Source organism: Ischnura elegans, chromosome 6, assembly GCF_921293095.1.
Source record: "Ischnura elegans chromosome 6, ioIscEleg1.1, whole genome shotgun sequence".
In the NCBI taxonomy this organism is placed as follows: Eukaryota; Metazoa; Arthropoda; class Insecta; order Odonata; family Coenagrionidae; genus Ischnura; species Ischnura elegans.
Window position 1 is genome coordinate 67,877,971 of NC_060251.1, and position 26,280 is coordinate 67,904,250.

At 37.2% G+C, this 26,280-nt stretch overlaps 1 protein-coding gene across 1 annotated transcript; it reads right to left on the bottom strand.

Annotated features, from left to right (window-relative positions):
* Positions 1–1,593: 1,593 nt before the first annotated feature.
* Positions 1,594–25,004, bottom strand: LOC124160938 (probable chitinase 10). The gene is made up of 10 exons (XM_046537074.1): positions 24,909–25,004; positions 24,162–24,219; positions 22,055–22,270; positions 17,515–17,612; positions 15,399–15,503; positions 13,936–14,063; positions 12,369–12,450; positions 7,349–7,576; positions 5,622–5,753; positions 1,594–1,865 (listed from the first exon to the last, which is right to left on the bottom strand). The coding sequence occupies exons 1-10, from the start codon at positions 24,909–24,911 to the stop codon at positions 1,722–1,724; spliced, it is 1,194 nt and encodes a 397-aa protein (XP_046393030.1). The 5' UTR covers positions 24,912–25,004; the 3' UTR covers positions 1,594–1,721.
* Between the last annotated feature and the right edge of the window lie 1,276 nt (positions 25,005–26,280).

Genomic DNA, 26,280 nt, shown 5'->3' on the forward strand with positions numbered 1-26,280 from the left:
TCTCGGGTTTCACACCGGGTCAGGTCCTCCATTTCTCCTTCCAACGTTTCGATGAACAACTCGCCCATCGTATTCAGGGATTCATGTATCCAAGATTCCTGAATTTGGATTCCTGAATCCCAGAAGACGATGGGCGAGTTGTTCATCGAAACGTTGGAAGGAGAAATGGAGGACCTGACCCGGTGTGAAACCCGAGAAAACTTCACTGCAATTGTTCGCCGGGAAAAAACCAAATAATTATACCATTTTTGCAAGTTCACGTTGTGCGCCTTAAAACAGATTTCAGATAAATGCAAGTGCCGCTTTCCTCTTCCTTGTACTTATGTAACAAAAAATATTTGGTATTATTTTTTTAGCGAAGGTTGAAGAGAAGTCATTTGCTGGTGATCTGAATGGAAGAATAAGCCAGTGAACCTTTGGTATTTCAATTTTTCTTATATTTTTACCCATTTTAGAAGTAAGTCCAGGAATAAAAATGTTTTTTACCTGCTTTTTCGGGATGGCTTTTAATACTTAGGGTTAAAGGTGTGCGTAAATTTTATAGCTGTCACCATTTCCAGCTAGAGTGAGGCTACGATTCTTATCATCTTCATAATTACTGAATTCAATTAAGTACTCCCCCCCTCAGGGGAAATGAAGTGAGTCGAGTTCGTGTATCATTCGGTAAGCGGAAATTTAGAAAGTGTTCTGGGGTCCCTCCGTGGTATTCCGAAGGGCTTATTCCGGGGTCATTGTGGTCTCTTAATGATCCTACTCGGAACGTTTAAAAGACCTCTTGCCGCCGTGCAATCCCTTGCGTGTGACATTTTTACCCTCAAATGGATGCCAGATTTTAATCTGGTGATGCTTTATGTGGGTTAGGTACGTGTGGAATAGCTATTGACCTCAAATATGGACTTTTTTTTAACCAGATTCTACCGTAATTAAGGAGTTTAACTAGAATCAAATGTTATGAAAATACTATCTCCGTTTTTTGCGTCGTTTGAAAGTTAATTAGAAAACTATGTAGGTACTGCAAATCCTACTTAGTGCAGAACTTTAAAGATTCTTGTTAACTCCTAAGTTCTTTGAATCAAACGGGTTTTGTTATTGTACAGTTTGCATATATTTACCCGAGATTTATTTACATACCGGAGAGCAATTTAAATAAAATAAGTATGCGTATTTTATGTTAATGAAGTCCTTTCCTTATGTATAAGTTCACGTTACAACACGAGGTAATTAATCCATATTTTATGTTGCTTAACCGAAATTTTAAGCAATTTAATAAAGTAAACCTTCTTAGATACCACCTTGGCCTCGGCCGTGGCCACCGTTGTGACCATACGACGCTCAAGTCTGAATTTATTTGGAAAAAGTAGCTCCATCGTTTTAATGTGAAAAAAAACAAGAAATTAACTTTTTTCTATGTTTTATCAATGTTTTATCGATGAAACCCAAAGGAAGGATGTTTACAGAGTATCTTAATGCAAAGAGAAAAAATTAGAGCGGGTTTTCTATAAGAGCATCATATGCTAAGAAAAGTAGAATGTAGCCATATGACAACGGCGGGCGGAAATGGATTGTGTCTTAAAATTGAGATAAAAAGTCACGTACGGTTAACCGGACAGTATTTATACGTGAAATCTTACAAAATGAATGCATATTTTTGTCGATCGGTGGAAATTCCGGTTTTATTTATGATCCAATTCTTCACATCTTGACCTGGTGGTCAACGCCGTTTACTCTCCTGCATGAAAGACACTGTGAGCTGCCCTCGTCAGTGGGAACGTCTCGCCGTTCTCAGTGAATGCTCCCTTGAAGTCCTCCATGTCGGAGTTCATCATAGCGATCCCAGCCATATTTCGCTGCAGGACCAGTGACGCCTGAAATAGTTCCAAGATAAGCCAGTTATGCTAGTTAGTTATGAAAAAGGTGTTATGTAGCAGCATGAAACTAGAGCTGAGGAATAATATGGTGAAATGCCATGTACAATTGTGCAATTGTCGTTTCTTGTTAACTCCTAAGTTATTTGAATCAAACAGGTTTTGTTATTGAAAAATTTGCATAAATTAACTCCCGGGAGCTATTTTAATAATATGAGTAATAACTCATACGCTCATTATGTAAAAGAAGTCCTTCCCTTATTTATAAGTTCACGTGTTGTGTTATTTGGATGCGATACGCGGACCTTGGGAAGAAGATATAGTGGGATAGGCTTTTGACCTGTGGGTGGGGAGAAGGCTTTAGAGAGTGAAGTGGGTGGATAAAGTGAGGATTGAGGAGATGCTGGAAAGAGTTGGGAGGAAAGAAAATTATTGAGAACTGTAGTTAAGAGTAAGGGGAATTAGATCGGACATATTTTTAGGAGTAAGGAGGTTTTAAATACAGCAGTCGAGGGAACAGTGGAAGGAGAAAAGAGAAGAGGAAGACGAAGACTGAAATGACAGATGCAGTGAGGTTAGGAAGAAGGTATAAGGAAACCAAAGAAAAGTCCTTAGATAGGAGGAGGTGGAGACGGCTTAGGAGACGGCAGAGAACCAATTTATGATGTGGACGATGAAGTCTATGAACACATTCCGCGCTCACAATATTTTAAAGGCAATCCTGCGTAAGTGAAATTTGGGGAAAAATAAATATTTTTTAAAATTTTATATTAACAAAGTGGTCTCACGAGATTTGATGCTTGGACCATATTTTAGTTCTTTTTTCAACAATCCCTCATTTTTCAAAAATCTGGTATCACAATTTTGTAAGCATACCTACCCATCAAATTTGAGATATTTCCCCGCAATACAAGTCTTTATTTCTGCTATTTTTTCGCACTTCATCAATATTGTGAAGAAAACCGAATTAAGCCTAATTATTTTGAGTGGAAAAAACTCTTAACAACACCATAATACAGCCAAAATTAATTTGATAGCGTGAAAATGATTCTAATTTATGCGATTCTATAAGTTTTATTAAATTAAAGTGAACATTACCCGTGTTACCGATATTTTTTACGAAGGTTTTGTTCCCTATTTTGGATAGTACGCTTACGTTCTCATCCCCTCGTTAGTGGCTTCCATGACGTAGATGTTACGTCATATGCACGAAACGTGTTAATGCGAGTTAATGCTTGGAATTTTGAAATATTTGTAGACTTATTGCATTTTATATTATATTTTAGTTTATTTTTATAAGAGCTACGATGTCAAACATCTGTAATGCTGACTGCGTCAGGTTAAGCGGTTCAGCCCTGAAGTTTGATTTTGAGATAAAAAATTGTTGTATTTGCTCGTCCGCGTTATGCATTACCTTTTTTCTCGCCCCTCATATATCGAATAGCGTCATGATTCAGTCTTAGATTTACTGATCGATAGTTTATAATTTGCGTTATCAGAAATAACTAGGTTTTTGAAAGCTTATTGACGGGTATCTTGTGAAGTCAATATTGCCATTGCAAAATATTATAAACCCTTTTCGTAAAAACCATTCTGGATCGGCGTTGACATGCATGACGCCAATAATTACACCAAGTACGACGTAGATATCCCTAAGTCTAAGGGGATTATCATCACAGATATACGTAAAATGCATGGGAGATGCAATTTAGTATTGCAATTTTGCACGCATTATTCCGTTTTAGTTTCCCGAATGATAAGTTTTATGTGGTATATATTTAAATTCAAACTTTAATTTAATTTAATAAATGACATAACCAACAAAGAAAGAAATCCAAGCAACCAAATTGTAAATAAATAAAAACAACATCAGACTTAAAGGTAAATTTTGAATATGTATTTCCATGTATTTTAATGTATAACAACTGTAAAATTGCCTGTATTTAACTAATTTTGTATCATACATTATCATTTTTATAGCCCTGAGGATGGACAAATATAATGTCCGAAACGTAGGCAAAGTTTGAAAAAATAAATAATATTTACATTTGACCCACATCTCGTGATATAAAAAAATATATATATATTTAAATTGTAAATATGAATTATAAACTAATCGCGATTATGAATGATGGTGAGTTCATAGCACGACGCGTATGGAAGCCGCCGCATCAATTTACGTGAACAGGACAGAAGAGCTTAGGACACGCGTTAAACATTGCTGTGTCGCTGTCATGCGGGCGGAACAACAGAGCTAACAAGGGAAGTCAATCAAGTGTCACCACCAGATATCGTTGAAATTTTGCTAGGTGATAGGAAGTGGATATCCATGGATGCATAGTTTTTGTTTTAGCTTGCCAACGCTGAATACTTTTAGAGAGATTAGCGACGGAAATTACCAGGAAAACGCCTAAATTTGGTATCGCGTTTCGGCAACGTGCAGCGCAAAATAGACCCATATCTTTAGTTGCTTGGACGAATAGCCCGGTCAAATTAGACCAAAAAATAGGGGTACCTATATATATTCCCAACAAGCTGAAAATTTACAGGAATGCTAGGTAACCAGTCTAATGAAATCCTGAAAAATCCTAATCGATCCCGTGAGCGAAAAAAAAAATTATTATTCAAAGTGGAAGGTCACAAAATAGGTTCTTTTGCATTTTTGGGCCAAACGGTTAGTTTTACTATAAAGTTGCTCAGACCATAATTGTAGATCAGGAAATTTTCACTATACTTTTTTGTCTACCATTTACAATTTCTGAGAAAAAGCCATTCGAAAGTTAGCTGGAGCTGTCCAATAATGTTCGGATATCGCAGCAATATAGTCATGCATATTACGGAGAATACAATTTCAACTTACTTTCGGATGGCTTTTTCTCAGAAATAGTAAATCTGAGAAATAATAGCGTGACAATTTTGTAGATAATATTCTGATCTACAATTTTGGTCCAAGCAATTTTTATCGTAAAACTAATCGCTTTGCCAAAAAATGCAACAAAAACTATTTTTGTGACCTTTGACTTTCATAAAATTTTTACACCCACGGGATCGATGGGGATTTTGAGTAGTATTCCTTGCGTTCCTGTAAATTTTCAGCTTGTTGGGAATTTATGCAAGGGCCAATGCCTATTTTAACCGGGCTAGAAGAGCACTGACGGTGTACTGTTGCGTCACGGTATGGGTTGCATGCATTTAGGCAATTTCCTTGTAGTTTCCGTCGCTAATGTCTTGTAAAGTATTGAGCGTTGTCAACTGAAACAAAAGCTACACATCATGGGTATCCGTTTCCTATAATTTACCAAATTTTTAACTGAATCTAATGGTTCGTGCTTCGACAATGTTACATCATTGTCAAGTCTGTCCGTAGATATCATCTTTGTTGTCCACTTTGTTGAAGTGATGTGGCAACGTCGACACGCTTCATGTCATTACTAACATATAGTCTGATGATGATCTTTATCCCATTATAACCTTATGCTGCCTCTAAGTAACATCAAAATGTATACATTTAAAACTCTGTAAACGATTGGTTTGAACTATGTGGCCTTTTATGCTGTTAAGTTTAATGGCGAAATATGTCGCTGCCACAATAATTATTATTGAGTAGAAAAATTTCACAATTTTAAAATGAGATGTTTTTAAATTTACTTTCTCCCAGAAGTAGTTCTGGGTCAGAGAGAATGATGGAACGGTTCCGCACTTTGCACCGGAAACAAGCAGTTATATTTTCGCGATTAGTTTAGTGAAGTATAATACCTTAGCCGCCACCGATACTGGGTCTTCGAAGGAAGTCCACTGGCGGGTCTTGCTGTATCCGAACTGACCTCCAGTCTCTTCGTCTCTGCGAATCACCCATCCCTCTGTGGTGTTTGATATCTTCCGCAATATCTGAAGGAGAAAGCATTGGGAGTGGCTCTGAGTTAAGTTTTAACCTGCAGGAAATGAAATGCACATTATATTCCGATCAAGTGGGTCATATTGGTACCGCTACAACTTACTCCAACTCATTAGATAACCATTTATCCAAATTACTCCGTCAATTTGCACAATTGAGCTCTGAAATGTATCGAAGAAGACTATTTGAGAAGTAGAACGAACCTCAGGGTAGTGTTCCAGTTCCTGACCGGATGACTGTCCTGTGAACTTTTTACGCCAGCAATAAGTTTAAAAAAAATATTTTAATCAGCAAGCTGTACGCATGTTTTTAAAAATCATAAGCCGAAAAGGGACTAGCAGGAAAAGTGCCCCAGATATTATGAAAAATAAAACGTATACTCTCAAATTGCATAAAAAATTGCGTTCTCACAAAGTTTGAGGCCTAAACAATTGAAATAAAACCAAGAAATAGAAACATGATTTTTCATTTTTAACCATATCTCCAGTTATTATTTTCGTCAAAACGTTTTCCTAATTTAAAATATGTGTATATAAATATGTTTTATCATCCTGATTTTTTCAAACAGTTTAGACCGAAAACTAAAATGTTACGTAAGTTTTAAAATTTCAAAAATATATTAAACATTTTAGGAAACAATAGCCACGCCGAAAAAAAATAATTATTGTTACCTCTACATCAAAGAACAATTCTAATTTTTTCAGATCTTCAAAAGTACTGGAACACTGTCAAAAACGTGAATATCTGATTTAAGCCATTTTCCCTTATATTAGATATTTGATTTTATTGTTGAGAGCAACGGTTGTTGATCAGTGTCTAATATTATTGATTAAGAATTAATGTTAACAAAAATAATACCTATCACACTATGAATATTCGTAATTAATGTTTATATGTAAAATCTTAATTTCTTCAAGCTTTGAGAAGTACGACATCAGCCGAAAATGATTTTTTCTTATCTGCTGACTCTAATTAGCCATGAGGTTATCGCCAGCGTCTGAGCCAATTTTAAAGACCCGTTACTTCCAGAAGAAAATCATTTTGTGCCTTTTGTGCTTTATTCAAACTGCTAAAATAAAGTTATTTGACGCTGCGTAAAGTATATCTATGTACCCTTGTAGATATATTTTTTGCGTAAATGAAAAAAAAAACATAATGGCCTTCGCACGAACTGGATATATTTCCAGATTTTTTGCCGTTGTTTTCTGTCGATCCACTTGGAACACTGAACTGTAATCAGTGGGATGCTGATACCATCTCCCCAAGTGAAGCCAATAAATTGCGCATCTGTCCATCTTCGTTGACCAAGAGAGTTGCACTCCTTTAAAATGAATGAGATATCGCGCAACCATTGTTCGTATGCAAGGACCATGCGCGAAACTTTGAAATTTTTTTTCAGCCCATGCGTATGGAATGAAGTTGCAACAAACTACCTGGATCAAAGAAGAACACATTTTTGCTACCTCAAATTGCACTTTTGCAAATTTTCCCATTTTAAATACATGGTAGTCTGCTATGTGTGGAGGTCCTGACCCACCCAACGAGCATGCCCCTGATTATTGGGATGTAAGGGAGTGATGGTAAATACCTCTGAATGGTAGAGAATCAACTCTGGCTCCTCGTGGATTCCCTCGTTTCCAGGTCCGCAGACACTGCTGTTGAGGCCTCCGAATTCGCCTCCGTCTTTGGCTCCGCCTTCGTCATCGTCTTCGTCTCCCTCTTCGCAGAGAATAAGGGAAACGCAAAAGGCTGGGATAGCCACCACCAATTTCTCCGATGGGATGCCTTTACTCGTGTATTCATCTACGGCCGATATCTGAAAAGTAATTGGGTGGTTTCCTATTTTTTTATTGCCTAACTCGAAAGATAATTAATCCTGGAGTATGTATTTCACGCTTTTAGATTTTTAAATTACGATATCCATTTTTCGCGATTAAATGAAAAGGGAAAAATTTTCAAGCGCGCGAAAATGCGACGGCTAAGTATGAATTCTGGGAAAATCCCGTGTGACGTCATTCTGGTACCGGCTGCCGCCGTTTGAGGCCACATTGGTGCGAGGTTATGGGCGCCGCTACGATGGAGGCTGCTAGCAGGTAGCCCTTGGCTTACATAAGGATTAACCCTTTCAAACAGGGGAAACTTTCCAACCTGAGGCAATTTTAATAAGTGATTATTAAGAAATGTTTCCCTGATCTCTGTACCACATGCATGCGTTGGCAATCTTAGACGATTTAAAACTCCTGACTACTCGTATAGCATCTAGATCCCTGTGACGTCACGTTGAGTGGCATTGTATGGTCGCCAATCTGGCCTTTTTCAAATGAGCCACGACGAGCAAACTTTGACACTTGATAGGGCCTCCACCTAGCACTCAAGTAAGGATCAGGCAACCTCTGAAAAGTAACATCCACCATCGGTATTTGCACCCGGAACCTCGGGGTATGAAGTCAAAACTCTAGCGATCGCACTGATTGGATAGAAGGGGAATTTTAAGGTCATTGTTTTTAGAGGGGCTCATATGTTCTCCGATGCTTTGGAGGAATGAAATTTTCCTCAGCAATAATGCTTCTTATGCCTGATATACGTGGAGAAGTGAATTTTAAACATTCATCAATTATTTGTAAATATTGTTTGTTCAGATTGTGAAATATAACTTTCATTGGAGAGCTACCATAAAGTTAACAGACTTTTCATTTTGTCCAGATATTAATGGTGGATTAGGGGTGGGGCCCAATAGTGCTGGTTCATTCATAAGTACGGCTATGCGATCCGAAAGATTGGTATGGTGCAACCCTCAATTTCTCTTTATCCAGAGCTGGTCTGTAGTATAATGACGGGAAGTGGTTTCTATTGGAAGATTGTATGAGGGGTAGAGAACGAAATTTTGCGCAATGGTTAAGCGAAATTATCCCCCTTAAATTGCTGCAATTTCCGCCTCAATCCATCCATTCAGTCATAATAATACAATCCTCCTATTGCAATAATATTGCTTTCCATTTTTACCCTTCTTGAGCAAACTCGTGGCCACATATGTTTTCTATTTCGTATAGGATTTCTTCACTGTCTTGCGATATTCATCGCCGGTACGATACAAAATGGTGGACTGTATTTTCTGTCGAAATATTGTGTTCGTGTTCGATTATAATGTTTTGGCGAGTGAATATATAAGATATAATGTATTAGTGCCACATTTATTTTACATTTCAAATGACCAAATTTATTCGATGTTTTGCGATATTAATCGTCGATACGATTCATATTGGAGGACTCTTTTTTTGTCGACATTTTGTGTGCATGTAAGATTATAAAAAAAGTATCACCGTGTTACCTCGAGATATTTATATAAAATTATATCAAACTTTTAAAGAGTGTCCGTCGGAAGAAATCAACCACAGCCGTTAGCATAAAAAAATAAAATCAACGTTTTTACCGCGCATGCAGTCATCTCTGATGGTATGGAATGCCGTGACCATTACAACATATGACACCATGCATAACAGTTTGCTATGCATAATCGTATAGTCTTTGTTGCGTATCTCTTTAGCTTTAATTATCTGTTACTATTTTATTTCTTAATTGATTGATGTCACTATAGGGCTATGAATTTTCTTCTCAACTCATTGTTACGGACAAATCATCATTTTTTTATCAACTTCCAAACTAGCTGAAATCAAAGTCTTACGATTCTGTATGGACATTTTACCTCTTGTGTCGGCGAAACATCATTTTAAGGCTACTTTTAACCTCAAAAATGAAATCATTTTTACAACCTGCCGTCCAGCCTACTTTTGGTGGGCATTTGCCCAGCCATTTATTTCATCGTATATTTTGTGTTACTGTTTACTCGTTCGCCTGAAATGGAACGAGAGTTATTTGAGAAATAAAACAAAAAGGGTTGGGGAAATCATTAAAATTCCTTATCTCGAGGTTACTCGTCCAATGGTTTATAATAATTTTTGAATCCGGATTTCAATCGACCGCCGTAAGATGCGATTATTTAATGAATTATCTTACGTAAAAATTCACGCACTACTAGTAGGTAACATATGAGGTTTCAAGGGTCACAGTTATATCCTCAAGCGATATTGTATAATCTTAGGATTTCACGGCGTATCAGGTGCAGAAAAGTTTCTCGGGTTTTCCTACGGTTGATGTCGTCCATGTCTCCCGACGTTTCGAAGAGTGACTTGCTGATCATCCTCAGGGGATCTTCCGAAGAAGGTCGAATTTCGGAAGATGCCCTGATGATGATCAGCAAGTCGCTGCTCGAAACGTCGGGAGACATGGACGACATCAACCGGTGGAAAACCCGAGAAACTTTTCTGCTCAAGCGATATTTTTTGATTCGATTGTGAATTAAATGGGAAGCGTCATCAGAATGCACTAGAGAATATGAACCAATGAAGACATATTTCGCCGGCTTCTCCTAATCTATTATCCATTAGTGTTAAACACCGCACCGCTAATTACAAAGAAATCGCTAGGCTTGCCGATTAGATTGATGAAATAACTTCCGAATAATATAAATTATTAGACGATTTTCAGGACATTCTGCAGTATTGAAGAGGAAGGGACAGTACTTCTACCAAATCGGAGTCAAACAATTCCGTGTGCGGTATGCCCAACACCTACTTAGCTATATAATGTTAATCCTGGATTTAAATCGAGAGACAGAGAAAAAAGAGCTAAAATATGTGTATCCCATTAAGTAAATAATAAGACTAATGACATAGGCAAAATAGGATACACATAAAAGACTAATCATAGCAAATTGTAATGTACGTCGCGTCACGGCATTCCATACCGTCAGGGAACACCCGTGGACTGCGCGCGCGGTAAAAACCTCGATTTTATTTTGCTTGATGCTAACGGTCGTTGCTGATTTCTTCCAACGGACACTTAGTCGAGGAAAGATACGCAAAAATAAAGAAATTTTTGCGTCCTGGACGGATCGGAATGCGGTTTTTTGCATTCGCTTGCAAAAATTATTTGTAAAAAAGTTACCATATTTTCATTTGGGAGAAACAATTACGAGGAATAAACTATTTCGATTTTACATTGTCGTGATGGACGAATTTTCAAATTCGGATTTCGGCCTTGAGACATGTGCTATATGTAAATGTGGAATCTCCTAGAAAAACCGCCGATGCCATATTTGAATTCAGCGACCCAAAAAACCCCCGGATGCTGCTTGTTTTTCCTTTCCCGCATGAACTCTGGGACAGTTCCACGGAGATGACGTTCGACGGTGTTCCTGAGCCCCAGGTGGTCCGGGTGTCAATTTGAACATCATAATCGTGATCAGCGACCTCAAAAACCCCCGAGTACCCGTTCCGGGCCAGTTCTGACTCTTTTCTACAAAGTTATTACGTTTTCCAAAGGGCGTCTCAGAAATTGCATTTTCCGAGTGCATTTTGGCCTGCAGCAATGCAACTAAAGGTTTCTCCCAAATGAAAATATGGTAACTTTTTTACAAATAATATTTGCAAGCGAATGCAAAAAACCGCATGCTGATCCGTCCAGGACGCAAAAATTTCTTTATTATGGCCTTTTTTCGCGTATCTTTCCTCGACTAACTGTAAAATGATTGATGTAATTTTTATGTAAATATCCCATGTTAACTCGGTGATCCTTTTTTTATAATAATACATGAACATAAAATTTTGACAGAAAACAGAGTCCACCATTTTTTTATCGTATCGGCGATGAATATCGCAAGGCAGTGAAGAAATTAGGTTATATGAAATGGAAAATAAATGTGGCGCTAGTATATGATAGCTTTTACACAATTAATCTGCTTTAAATGATTCAATTTCCAACATCTGTTGAGCACGATATTCCCCGTGGCCAAAAGCGAACTCAAGGCTGTACCGCATGTTCGAAAAATGAATCTTAAATGTGGCGTCACAGGTGGTTGCAATTTTTGTTTAGGTATCACACTTGACAGGCTTTGTTGCATATGTGGTGTAAATATGTTGAGGTAACTCGGTGACCATTATTTTCAATCCTGCATGAACATAAAATTTCGACGAAAAACAGGGTTCGTCATTTTGTATCGTATCGGCCACATACACTACAACTGAATCGTGAAAGTTAATAAGAATTAACAACAATAAATTTCTTAATAATACTGTAAATTTTTTTTGATGCTGAATGACTACCAAAGGTGTGGCATTAGTTTAAAGATGCTGAATTTCGAAAAGAATTCAATGCTGGCAATTTTTGCGAAATTTGGGCAACTTCAAGGCCAAGTAATTTGTTTATAAATTAACCTATGAAAAACAGTATGCGTCAAAAAATGATCTGATGTACAGGCAATAACTGTGCAAAGTTTCAAATTCCGTACTAAAAAAAATCTTTTTCGAGGTTTTGTCCAGCTTCTTTCTATTTCAGCCCAGTGTGCGCCGCGGATATTTTTGAAAGCCGATCAAAATGAGACCGAAGCTGCAACAAAAATCAGCCTTCAATCGGATGAAATTGGGCCTTTCCGATGCGATCTCCTCTGTGGAGACTACTGTCGGAATGAAATGACTTTTATTTTGATGCATTGGGTCTCGTTTCGTAAAATAATATCGTCATTCATCGAATAACAACAACCTGCTACTTACCAGAGCATTTATTGGTGAAAATATCGCGGTTCCTTGTCTTGGCAATGCCCAATAGGAGCCCACCACGATGAGATCAAAGTTCCTGCGAAAGATGCGAAACATGTGTCAAAAACATAGCGTTAGAAAACAAAAATTGGGTGTATCTTCTGCATCATCACGTCTGTACGTTGTTTATACTAGGTAACTGTTTATATAGGTTTTGGTATTTTCTGTAGTACAGGGACGAAGGAAATTTGAACAACATCGCATGAATTACCGCATCATTCAAGGGATACTTATGAGGGATATGTGAAATGTTAAATACTGCATGAATTGTGCAGCTAATGGAAGATGAATAACTCCACATCCAGAACTTCATTGTACTTTCTCTCGTAAATGGCCAATTCGTCGAGGTATATTTTTTATCATTTTTATGATATAGACTTATTTTTAATCATTATGAGCCGCGAAAACTTCAATCCAGATATAGACTTATGTTGACACAAAGAACGTGAAATCTATAGAAAATTTTCGTGAGAAAAAAACTTCCCTGGATAGGGAACCGTACCACAGTAGAAAGATTTACTGCTTACCCGGCGAATAGCCTCGTCATTCGACACTCACAGCTTTGAGGACGATGGCCGAGTCGGACATCGAAACGTTATGCAGTTCCTGACCAGGTGGCGATCCCGAGAACTCTTCACGAATACGTACCACAGTCCATTGGCTTTTCGGGGCCCTAAAAGACAATCCTTTGAGCCTTTGGTGTAAAAAGCAGCGTCATGAATACCGGTAAATTACTTTGGTGAGCGTAATGGTCTGCACAAAGGGCCGGAAAGCTAAAATCCGTGGTTTGGTTCCCGAGGAAGGGGAGTGTTTTCTTATGGATATTATTGTGAATTTCACCGCCGTTAATGCGGCATTACCGTACTGGACGCGGCAAAATAGTAAGAAATTGGATGTTTGAATCCATAAAGGTTGAAATTTTGCTCACTTCTTTGGAATAGGAGCTGAAGTTTTCTATTATTTTTTATTTCCTTCCTTTGTATACATAGTTTCGATTCTATATTTCCTCTATGTTGAGTTGTTATAGGTAATTGAACGATCTACGCCCGTTTAATAGGTGAAAGAAAATAAATTCCCCTAGGCCGTACTCTATGCTGGGTAAAAAGGTGGGGGGTTGGGAATCAGGAAAGATGACCAAAGAAAAAGACGAAAAAGGAAAACTAGGAAAATCACGCTCGCTCCCGCGCACCACGCGGATTTGCTCAGAGGAACAAATTCTATTAAAAAATTATTTAAAAAAATGTCCTCTCTGTGTTTTATACCCTGTTTTATTTATTTTGTTTTTGGTTATTGATCTCCAGAAGTGAGTTGAAATATTAACGAAAATAAAAAAATGTATGCAACACAAGACAAATAAAGTTTTGAAAAATGGGATTATTTGTTAACTCTAAACCATAGGGGGTCGGGAACCCTAAAGTGAAGCGAAATTCTCGAGTTTTTGATTCCAAATCTTTGTTTCTGCATATTTCATGTTTTATTTGTATTATGATTAATGAACATTATTATTATGTTCGGTACTCACCGAGACATTTCCTCTACCATATCGTTTCCTGGGTTGAATTCCGGATCTCTGGGCAGCATAAAGGTCATCAATATGAGTCCTTTCTTCTTTAACTCTCCGCTGAGAACTGGAATGACTTCCTCAAACCCCTCTCGAAAGAAGGAAGATCGGACTGTAAGACTCAAAGAAACTTTCCATATCCACCACAATGTTGAAATCGCAAATTTGCGAGCGTCTCTTACACCACTTCCACTTACAATCGTAAAATTTCGAGCACTTACAGCAATTTCCATCGACTACTTGTTTATCACTTCACCTGCTGAGGGCGCAGTATTACGCCATTCATATATGGAAAAATCTTAGTTTGCCATTATTTTTAACATAGTGGTACTAGCTTCTAAATAAAAAAATGAAAAAAACAAGAGTAAAATCATTCTTTAAATGATACCAAATACCTATCCCTCACGTCAAAGTTTGGTTGTTAAGAAATAACATAGAAGTATTGAATGGATAGTCAATATGAGTCCCTTCTTCGTTAACTCTCCGCCAAGAACTTTAATGTCAGCACTAGGGATCTACAGTACGAATGTGAAAACGGAAAGTGCTATTTTGATGCTGGTCTCGAGAAAGATTTGGCATATTTTCATGGAATTAATCAACTTCATTTTTGAGAAAAAATGTAAATTAGAGAAGCGGTGAGTTGCAGGTGTGCTTATTATTCTTAATATTAGCTCTCATGCAGAAATTGAACAAAAATATTCGTCTTATCTTTTACCGTAATCTTTTACCTTCTTATTTAAAGGTAATTTTTAGAATCTGTCGCGAATGACCATTCGGAATGGCAAAATTTTGAACATTGGTCTAATTTGGTATTTGGCAGTGACTAATAATGGCCCATTGTCAATTGTTTGACCATCAATAATGTGAATAAAATAGTCAGAGCTCGTCATTAGAATTGAAAGAGTAAAAAGTTAAAGTTTGAATTTTTCGCCCGAATTAATAATGGTGATGTAGGGGCTCAAAATAAAGTATTTGGGTTTAAATTCACGACATTCCGCAAGCAAAATTATTTTTATATCAAACTATATTTGTTTGTCATGCATATTTTTGTAGGTCTGGCGATGATTATATATTAGTTTTTGCGTGAAGCCGGCGTTTGGATAATTTTTAAAAATAAAATCTTCAAAGCTTATCATCCGTCATAATGTTCAATGGCGAACAAAAAATTGCTTGAGGAACTGATTTTCATGATGAAGCGGTTCCTCGAGAAAATCTTTGTTCCTCAACGTGGGATGAAAGAATTGTGAACGATAAGATTAAGCCGTTATCTTATTCAATAAATGTAATGAAACTTAACCCAAAAATTGATGTTTAGTTATTAAAAAAATAAGTTATATGCATGAGAAATAAGATGCATGAAAATGATTTTTAAGTATCTAATGAGAGTAAGTTTTTGATTGGAGGTTTCTTGCTCTCGTAAATACCTCATTTTCTCGTGCTCGGAAATTAATGCCATCGAATCCCTGCTCCTGGATGTAGTCAACGACGTTCTTGGCGAAGGTCTCCAGTGACTCCTGGTTTTTGGTTGACTGCAAGGAGGAAAAAAATAGGTAAATAAGCTTAGGTTGTGATTATGCTGTCATCTTACACTATCATGTATTCATAAGCACCTGGCAACCGACATTCGGTATTTTAACTTTTTCTGTTTTCGATCATGGTAGCAACAGATGTGTTGATAGGGAATAATACTGGCCCCTGCATTGAAACCTTTTCATGTGATGTCATGAGGAGCTTGCACTAGACCTGCACAATGAGCTTGCGTTAAGCGACTCACGAATCGCGCTGAGCGTGTGCAACACGAAACAAATAGCTCAAAACCATTTCGCAAGTTATTTCTAGAGGTGAAATTATAAACGGTGTGACGTTAGGGGCTCTAATTGATGTTTAGACCTGTTGCCGCTATGATTATGTTGATAAAGGTACGCAAATTTACGTTAGTAATGGCTGTTAAACATTTATTTGGGTGTCTCACCATAGAGTTTTCACACTTTTAGGATCAAATATAACCTCACCTAAACAAACCATACTCATGGTTGAATCACAGAGTGTATATAGCAATATTAAGTGGATTGATTGTGGGATGAAAATTGAATTCCCATATTACTCGCGAATTTTAAAATAGTTTTTTTATTCAGCTTAGAAAATAAAGAATAACTAGCGGTGAAACCACCGGGAAAAAAGATAAAAATAAACTCGGAAGGACCAAGAAAAAGACTTATTCTATTTTCCACATTACAATACCTGCTCTACATAATGCTGGATACCTGTATTTATTATGCTCTTCTGCACATTTGAATATATTAGGGTGGTTTCCTATTATTTTTTATAGCCTAAATCGAAACATTATTTCACCTGGAGTACAAATTTTTTTATAGCATACAGTACATAGAGTTTCAGATTTTTTAATGACGATATCTCTTTTTCGCGATTAAATGCAAAGTGAAAATTTTCAGCCGCGCGAAAACGTGACGGCTAAGTATGAATGCTGGGTAAAGCCCGTGTGACGTCTGGCTGCTGCTGTGTGAGGCAACCTGGGTGCGCTATATATAATAGGCTATGAACGCCGCTACGATGCAGGCTGCTTGCTGCCGAGCATGGCGGTAACGTAGAGTACCCTGCTAGCAGGTAGCGCTTAGCTTAAGGATTATTAAGGCTTAGCCTAGCTTAAGGATTATTAATACCCTATCAATCGAAGGAAACTTGTGATTTTATTTTCCAGATTATACTACCTGCTCTCCGTTATGCTGAAGACCTGTCTTTATTATGCTCTTCTGTGCATTTGAATATAATAGGGTGGTTTCATATTATTTTTTTATTGCCTAAATCGAAAGATTATCACTCTTGGAGTACACACATCACGCTTTTAGATTTTTAAATGACGATATCTATTTTTCGCAATTAAATAAAAAGTAAAAATTTTCAAGCAAGCGAAAACGCGACGGATAATTGTAAGTATGAATGCAGGGAAAAGCCCGTGTGACGTCTGGCTGCTGCTGTGCGAGGCCACATGGGTGCGAGGCTATGAACGCCGCTACGATGCAGGCTGCTTGCTGCCGAGCATAGCGGTAACGTAGAGTACACTGCTAGCAGGTAGCGCTTGGCTTAAATAAGGATTATTAACACTCTATCAAACGAAGGCAACTTTCCGGCCTTAGGTAATTTTAATAGGTGATTATAAGAAATGTTTCCCTGAGCTCTGTGCCTCACGCCTGCATTGATAATATCAGACGATGTAAAACTCCTATCCACTCGTATAGAATCTAGGTCCCTGTGACGTTTCGTGAATTGGTATCGTATGGGCGCCTATCTGGCCTTTTTCAAATAAGTTTTATATTGACCATTAACATTCGTCTAAACTTGCATTTCTAAAACGTAATAATTTGTATATTGTGAATACACTAATGTTGCGTAACGAATCGCAATCAATGCCTTTCGTTTTCTTTGATGAGGGAAAATACCCTATTGAATAGCTCCAATGTTTCGAATGATGGGAGAATGAGAAGTTTATGGGCATTCAGGTCCATAGGAAAATAGCCTTACTGTTTTGTTCTTTATCACTCCATCGTAGTCGTAGAGATCTAGAATAACTTTGAGGCCAGGCTTTTGCTCCTTCAGAGCCACTGTTCGTTGAACTAGACCTAAAAAGAAAGAAAAATATCGTGTCAAAATAGGAAGATATTACATGTTTTAACAAATTGAAATGAAAGTTTGGGGATCGGGTTGGTTTGGCGGCTAGAGTATTGTGTTCCCACCCCGTGGGCTCGGGTCCAAATCCCGGCGGTGGCAGAGAATTTTTTTCCTACCCAGCGTTGCCATATACGAGGGTTATTTGATAAGTCCGTGACTTTTTGCATTAATCACGTAGTAACTATAAATACAGAAATACTTCCGTTAATTTCCATCTATTACACAGGTCAACAGTGGTTTTGGTGCCGGAGCTTTTAAAGCTGATTCCAAGTATGATTGGGGTGCTGAATCCAAATATGATATTAGTTTTTTCCTATCAGCTCTAGTTTTCAAGATACAGATATGTTGTTACTTACGTAAAAATTTTTTCAATATGATGATATTACATAAATGATAAAACCCACAAAATATAAAGACTTGATTTATTTATAGGAATGTTAAAGCACCTACAATTACAATAGTTTTACAATACAATTGAATACAAATAGTAACATTTTTCACTGAAATAAAACAATTTAAAGAAAAAAAAGACGTAAAAACGTCACTCAACACTACGGAAGCTCCTTTTCGCGATTTTCTTGCACTTTGTTAAAACAGTCTCGTTTTAAGCACCAGCGGTAATCTGCCATCATATATTTATCCCATCTTCCTTGGTAGCGATCTTACATTGTTTTGATTTCCTGGTGAAATCATTCGCCTTGTTTTTCACTTGTGTCGCCTAAATTTTCAGGAAAACAGTCTAAGTGACTGTGTATAGTGAACTTTTATGCTAATATTACATCCAAGTGGTTTAAAGTTAGTGAACATATTGTTTACCAGCTCAAAATAATTCCTCTCGCTTGTGATTTCCCAGAAAAAAATTTATTACCTCAACAAATGAAAGCCAACTGTTTTTTTAAATCTCATTCAATGGCTTGACAAAAGCAGTTTTGTGGCCCATCTGTGTCTGATTTGTGGCCCATAAAAACTACCAGCTTTAAGTTTTTCTATACTTACTTATCTGCGGCATTTTTATTCTTATGTAGCCGAAGCATGGTCCATCCTTTCAAGAACCTTTACAAATTGCTTCATTAAGCCTAGTTTAACATGAAGGGGCGGTAAGGTGATTTTCTCCCGTTCACCAAAGACTTAGCAATAATGTTTTTACCCAATAATTAAGTTTTCTCCTTTTGACCACTCCTTAATCCAGTGGTTTGTCTGTCCCTGCTAGCACAGAGGCACCAGAAACAAGGATATTTTGTGTTGCTAAATTGCTGCCCAAGAAGAAAGTTCACCAATTATAAATCTACACAAATCACCTAGCGATGTCCCTAGTATTTTATCTTCTGTAAGGCCAATACTATTGTATCATATTCTTCTTTCATTTCAGTTGAATGAGCGATTGGTATTGAGCCAAACTTGTTAACATTGTGAAGAACACATTTTAAACTACGCTTGGAGCTATCAATGAACAAACGCCAATCACTAGCTTCATATTGCGGTAGTCCCATTCCTTTCAGAAGACCTCTAACGTCTAAACAAAATGTAAGACTGTCTTCTTGAGTAAAGAGGGGTAGCATATCCTTTTCAATTGTGGGATAAAAATTAATTTTTTGTACCTTGTTCCATTAGATTCTTTTCATGCATCCTTGAAGCTAGTATTTCACATGCTTCCTTCGGTAAGTTCAATTCTCTAACAAGTTTGTTTAGTTCATCTTGATTGATGTTGAGGATTTGTTGGTACTGCCTCGTAGTCACTGTCACTATCGTCAATAGAATCAGGCTAATATTTATCCTCACATACATCTCGTAATGTCTGAAATATTAGGATCGGGATTTCTTCTGAATGGGGTACCGGGTGTCTAGCTGAAGGCAAATCTGGATATTTCCATTTGCGGCGATTGTTTCGATTAATTCCCGAAACATTTACCATGCAAAAATAACAGTCGTCAATATGGTTTGTAGGTTCTCTCCAAACCATTGTCACACCAAGCTTTAAACTTTTCCTTTTTCCTGTAGTTCAATACCGCTGATGTTCTGTACATGTTTTACACACAACATGCGGTGCCTACTTTTTACCTTGGTCACCAAGCTGAACACCAAAATATCCTAGGCATGCACGTTTCACAAAGTCGGTAATGTTTTTCCTATTTTCTTTTAAAGTATATTCCCCACAAATGTAACAAAACACATCACAATGATTTACACAGCTTCTTCGAATTCAGCTCACTTTTAGAGGCTACTTTACAAAAACTTTGAGAATTTGACCATTTGTTTTCGGAAATCCCCTTACGGCTTACTTACTCCCGCCTCTCCATTTTCAAAGACACACTCTCTCTTTACCCTATCCCCCCTTTTTTACTCTTCTCCACTTCTCTGTGATTCTTCCCACGTGTCGTTATTCTACAGTTATGACTAAGGTCCTTTTCCACCGTGGGTTTCCCACATCCCTTAGTTGTATCTTTTCCCACTGCCTCAGCTCTGTGCGCCTCTCTCCCCCTTCTTCAAACACGCCAAATCCTCCCCAACCCCTTTCTCAAAGGTATAAAGGTGATTTTCAAAGTAAATACAGCAGAGTGATTATGAATTAGTTTATTTATAGATTGATTTAAATTTTTAGATTTTAGATTTTCTGAAATATATCAAAAATTTGAAAGAATATAATCATAAAATGCACCGTATCTAAAAAAGTAGAGCTGTTACATAAAAAAGGATATCATATTTGGATTCAGCACCACTAATATTGTTAATATCAGCTCAAAAACTCCCGGCACCAAAAAAAAAGTTTTTTTTTGTTGGCCTGTGTTATTATTAAACAACTGAAATTTTGACTTAGTTTTAAGTAGTTTATTTTTGCGTTTGACGGCCATTAAAAGCAGACTTACCTTGTGAATTTTAGCGATAATGGAAACAAGTGAATTTCGTGCATTAATTAAACAGCATTTTTTGCGTGAAAAAAGTGTCGCCGAAACCAAGAAAAGACTTAATAAATACTTTGGAAACTGTGTTCCATCAATTTCAAATATGAAGAAATGGTTTTCTATATTCCGTTGTGGTCGTACCATCACAAGTAACGTCGAACGATCAGGACGTCCGAGAGAGATCGTCACGCTTGAAATCATCTATAAAACCCATGAAATGATACTGGACGTTCAAAAAATGAACGTTTGTGAGATGAATTATGTTGTACGCATCTCAAATGAGAGCTTATGTCACTATTTACATGAATATTTGGACATGAAAAAGCAATCCACGCGATGGGAGCCGCTTATGTCCACATAGAGCATAAGCAAAACCGTTTGAACTCTTCAAAGAAGTGTTTGGCGATGTTCAAGAGCAATGCGAATGAGTTTTTTCGCCGTTGCGTAACCATGGACGAAACATAAACCATCGCAATATAGCAGGGACTAAAGAACAATCAAGACCATTGATTTCTGTGCGTTAACGTACACCTAAGAATCCTTAGGTGGGTGTGTTGGCCAACAAGGCCATGGCCACAGTTTTTTTGGATGCATGCGGTGTCATTCATATTTTGAAAATGGTAAAAAGATCATCAGCAAATATTATTCAGAGCTTTTGGGCAGATTCGATATTGATTTGATGGAAACAACAACCAAATTTGAAGGGGAAAATAGATCTGGGCCGTCAAAGCATTTCTCGGTTTATTCACCATGGCCAAAATCCATAAATTAGGCAGACTACGAACTCCAAACCCACCCAGAATATTCTCCAGAATTAAGCCCCTGCAACTCCTTTCTATTTCCAAGCATAAAGAAATGGCTAGGTGGTAAGATATTTGAATAAAAGATACAGTGTCCGGCGTGATGCGGTGGAAATCTTTAATATTCAGCTTATTAAAACAACTTGTCTGTTTCCACACTATTTTATTTTTACCGACCATGATTTCGGCAGCTTGTGCTATTTTCATTGTGCCTTGACAATGGCACAAGCTGCCGAAACCATGGTCGGTAAAAATAAAATAGTGTGGAAACAAACAAGTTGTTTTAATAAGCTGAGTAAGATATTTGGGTCGAACCAAAAGGTTATCACTGAAACGAACGCCTATTTTGAAGGTAAATGCTATACTTTAGAAGAAATTATAAAGTTGGAAAAACGTTTTACCAAATGTAATCGGGCTAAAAGGAGTCTATGGACAGAAGTAAAACACTTTTTTGCCGAAAAAATTTATTTCATAAAAAAGTTACGGACTTATCAAACCACCCTCGTATAATTATAGTGACCAGAAAGGAGGACTTTTTCCGATACTTAAAAAATTCTCCCGAACACCGGACGAACATATAAAAACAGGGACATGTCCGGATAAATCCGGACGTCATCCTAGTCATACCTCTTTATTAATTTTGAAATACCCGGTATATTATACCGCTATAATTGCAAATCGCTATTTTCTTACCTAAACCGTCGTCTTCGCGCAGGTCCACATGTCTGTCCCTCGGTGTAACGCGCAGGTCTTCGCCGACCATCAGCCGGTTGTACACTACGTGAGTGCAGAGATTGAGGTCAAAGTCCTCTGGGAAGAATCGCACCTCTTGATGCGGCTTTTTAGCCGAAACGGCCTCGAAGTAGCAGAGCACAACCTTGTCGCCATCTCCTCCGGCCACTGGGTTCCCTGAAGAGATTGTAGAGATGGAAATTTCAAATGTGTTCTTCACTGTAGAAATTGCCCGAAAGACAATTAACTAAGTAACTCAGTCGTTCAGCGTGTTGTCTGAGAAATGTATCGCTAGAAAGAGTAAAATGTGAAATTTTTTTTGTCGTTGTCTCCCGTTTGTGCTAAATGGTTAAGAAGAAGAACTATTTCCGCTCAGCATGCCATTTTCGTGCAACCCATGTATTGTGTTTTAAAACTTGCGCATTCATCTTGTAGTATTCATGGTATGGATGGAAGACCCCCTACGGCTGTAGTGAAGGCTGTTGATCCACCGGGTAATCTCCTCCACGGCTGCAATGGAAGGAAATTACCCGTTGCAGCACCCTAGCAGCCTTCACTGCCAGCATATGCTGGGAAAGCATAAGATCGTATTTCCCTACGCCTGAATTACAAATTTGAAAAATATTAAATTGCGATTTTATCTGATGTGTATTCATGTACAGGATTATCATAATAGAATAGAGTGGTTTTGAATTTTACTTTAAATCAGGGGTCTTAAAGTTTTTATTAAAAATATTGGGACCAAAAATCGATTTCACATCGTTTCCATTCCATAATTCTCCACTTCACTTTACCACCACATCAATTAAAAAAAAAAAAAAAAAAAAAAAAAAAAATTTCAAAGTGCAACAATATTTATTGGTTAAAAAGTTCAATCAATCAATGCGTTTTTATTTGTCTGGTGTGTCGAAATTTGGTTCGGGATAAAATTGCGGCCCGGGGCCATGGGTTGAAGACCATTGATTTAAATGAAAACAGAATCACTTACAATTGATATTTTTTTCTCGAATTTGTCGTCCAAAACAGTTATTTTACATAATTAATAAATGTCAATATGTTTGCCCTTAGTCGCTCGACAATATAGAAACCCGACATTGACATCAGCCTACTCCTAACGGAGGGACCACGGTTTAACGTCCCATCTGACGGACGGTGTGCCGCAGTTGAAGTGCCCCCCTCAAGGCACTCAAGCATGGGATCGAGCAGCCTATGAGAAATCTCTATCCCCCTATCACTACCATCTTCCTATGAATTACTGAGACCACTCCATTTTTTTATGATAACCCTGTTTTCGTTAAATGCTTAGAAGGGTCTAAGGGAGAGGAGTATAGAAAGTTGTCACTGAATATGGGTGAAGATCATCCGAAACAACATGACACGATTGAAAAAACACTCATGACTGTTTATCATTTCATCTTATTCGAACTTAGAAACGTAGATATTGTTGGAAAGAGAAACGTTGTTGAATTATAACGTGTTGCCTTCTTTTTTCACCCTAATGGTTAAGATGGCTCTTGATTCCTGCCGGAGCGGTCATTTTTCGTGGCTTTTGCCTTGTTGAAAACAAACATTCATCACCTTGATATTATCTTGGTACAAGGAGAATATTCTTATCAAAATTTACCTGCCTGTCATCCAGGAAAATTTACCTCTGTTTAGAACTTCCCAGATGTAAACTTTTAATATTTGAGTTTAAGAAAATGTTGACTTAAGTCTATTCTATATACCTGAGACTTTGAAGACGATAAATTAAGTTTGAAACAAGAAATTATTGGCGTAGAAAGATAAAATACGTATGGTCGAGAGAAAAATATCAAAGTTCTTTCGTTGCTCATCCGCATTACTTCCTTTGAGATTTCAGTAATCAAATACGTTTTGCGCCATAATAGTTTATGAATTATTGTGTATAACTTGAGCTCCAGATTCATGTAAAATGTGGGTGAAAATCTTAGTAATCACGTTATTCTCATGAAATTATCAAAATGATTTATTTTTCTTCCTAGATTTTACATTGATAAATTTCACCAAATAGCAACATTTTATTATTATTTTGGGCTCCAATACTTACCATTTGCCAGTAGAGCTAGGAACAGCAGGTTTAACAGACAGAGGTAAACTTTAGTCCCCTGAAAATCAAACAAATGAATGTTTAAAGTGAATCGACCATCTTTAAATGCCTTCAGTATCATTCTCGTATAGTTGCTGCTATGGATATTTGCCTTCCAATTAGGACCTCCATTATTCGATATATACATGTGAATCAGTTAAAAGTCAAATGTGAAGTTTGAACTATAGCCGAGTTTTCAAAGGCCTTACGTTGTTAAAATGATTACTTGAAATATCTCGGCAAGAAATAATTTTCCTGCAAGATAACTAAAAGTTATATAGTTTTTCCGGTGCAGATGAGGACCATAAATACTTTAATAGCTATTTTCAGTTTTTTTATATTATTATTAGTCTTTTTGCATATTTTTAATGCAAGGAATTAATAATGTTGGTGATTTGACAATATAATAAGGAGCATAGAGTAGATTTTAAGTAAGAAACGTCTCCAGACTTTTCACTCTCCGAATTTAATCGGTTATATATTACAGTATATTGTTATTTTTTGTTTTCACGTTTGTAACAGAAGAGCTGATTCTTCTCAATACGTTATCGGTGCTTGAAAACAGCTGAGTATATTTAGCTGATAAATTATCACATTCAACATGAAACATAGGAGCTCATATTTCGTGTGCTTTCGCTAACGCCCCAGAGAAATTTAATTATACGCAACTCCTATTTAATAATCGAAAGAAGTGCATTTTTAACTCACCATTGCAACGGTCTGTGTCTTCCTTGGTTGTTCACGCTACAGGGCAGCTCATGTGAGTGAAGACTACTGGCAATCGAGGTTGAATTGACGCACTTATCTCGGATCTTCGCTGACCTCCTAGCCCACTCTTAGACCCATATTCAAGGCCATAAATCGCCGGGAAAGAATAACAGTGCTTAGGAATAGCATCCCTATGTCGCCACTGATTACTGACTGTTGGTTCATAGGCATGCCTATTCGTTGATACTAGTTGTTAGCTATATTTTCTATATCCATCATCATAGGACATTATTATTGTTTTTATCTCTTCATGAGTAGGTTTAATAGGAATTTGCATGAAATCAGTATCGAGCACCCTCTGAAGTTATAAAAAAATACTACAGTTAACGGTTATTCTTGTTTAAAGTGCAAATTAAAAAAACTCGCTTATTCATGGCTCTATAGCTCCTACGCAAGCATTGCATTACTATTTATAACCAAGAAGGTCCAAATATGGAATATTGAGATTTATATGATGCTCCATAACCCCATGCACTAACTACTTTATTCTTACCAACTACTCTATCTAAGAGGGAGATTAATTGAAGAAAACCTGGAGTGAAATTAGGAGCCACTCATCAACCGCAAAATTGGTGGCTTGCCTGCAATCATTAGGGTAGGAAATGTATTTCTGGTAATTTCATGAGAAAGTGATTGATCAGAAATAGTTTAATAATTTGTTCAGGTTATTCCGCTGTTTGGAAGCTCTTGTCTTCAACAATAATTGATTACCGCAGGACCGAATAAGATTTGCCAAATATTTTGTCCTTACTGCCGGCGTTAAAATGATGTGCCGCTGTACTTTGCAAATTTATATCTGGACTTCATTGCATGCCATAATAATGAATAATACGTCATTTAAAAGGAAATTTTATTCTCCATTCTGATTTATTATTTGTATTATATAGCATATTTTTTTGAAAATAAATGAAAATGTTTCAACATTATCTAGTCCTACAGTTTACCCCGAAAGAAAATAAAGTTGATAGACACAATTCTTACTTTATTTGCAATGTTTCTATGATTCAAAATCTATAAAAATATTGATATTTGTGAATGTAAATAACTTCTATTAATGCCACGTTACCGAACCGGGCCGCGCCGGGCCAGTGCCCGTAACCGGGAAGCAAAGTTTCGCGGGCAAGACGTGGCAACGCAGCATTCATTCGCTCTAGCGTATTATTTTAAGGCCCATATATAATCTGTACTACATAAAAATAATGTATTTTCGCATCATAGAAAATTACAAATACATTAAGAAGTGTTTCTATCAATTCCATTTTTTTTCTTTCGGGGTAAACTGTAGGACTAGATAGTGTTTAAACATGTTAAT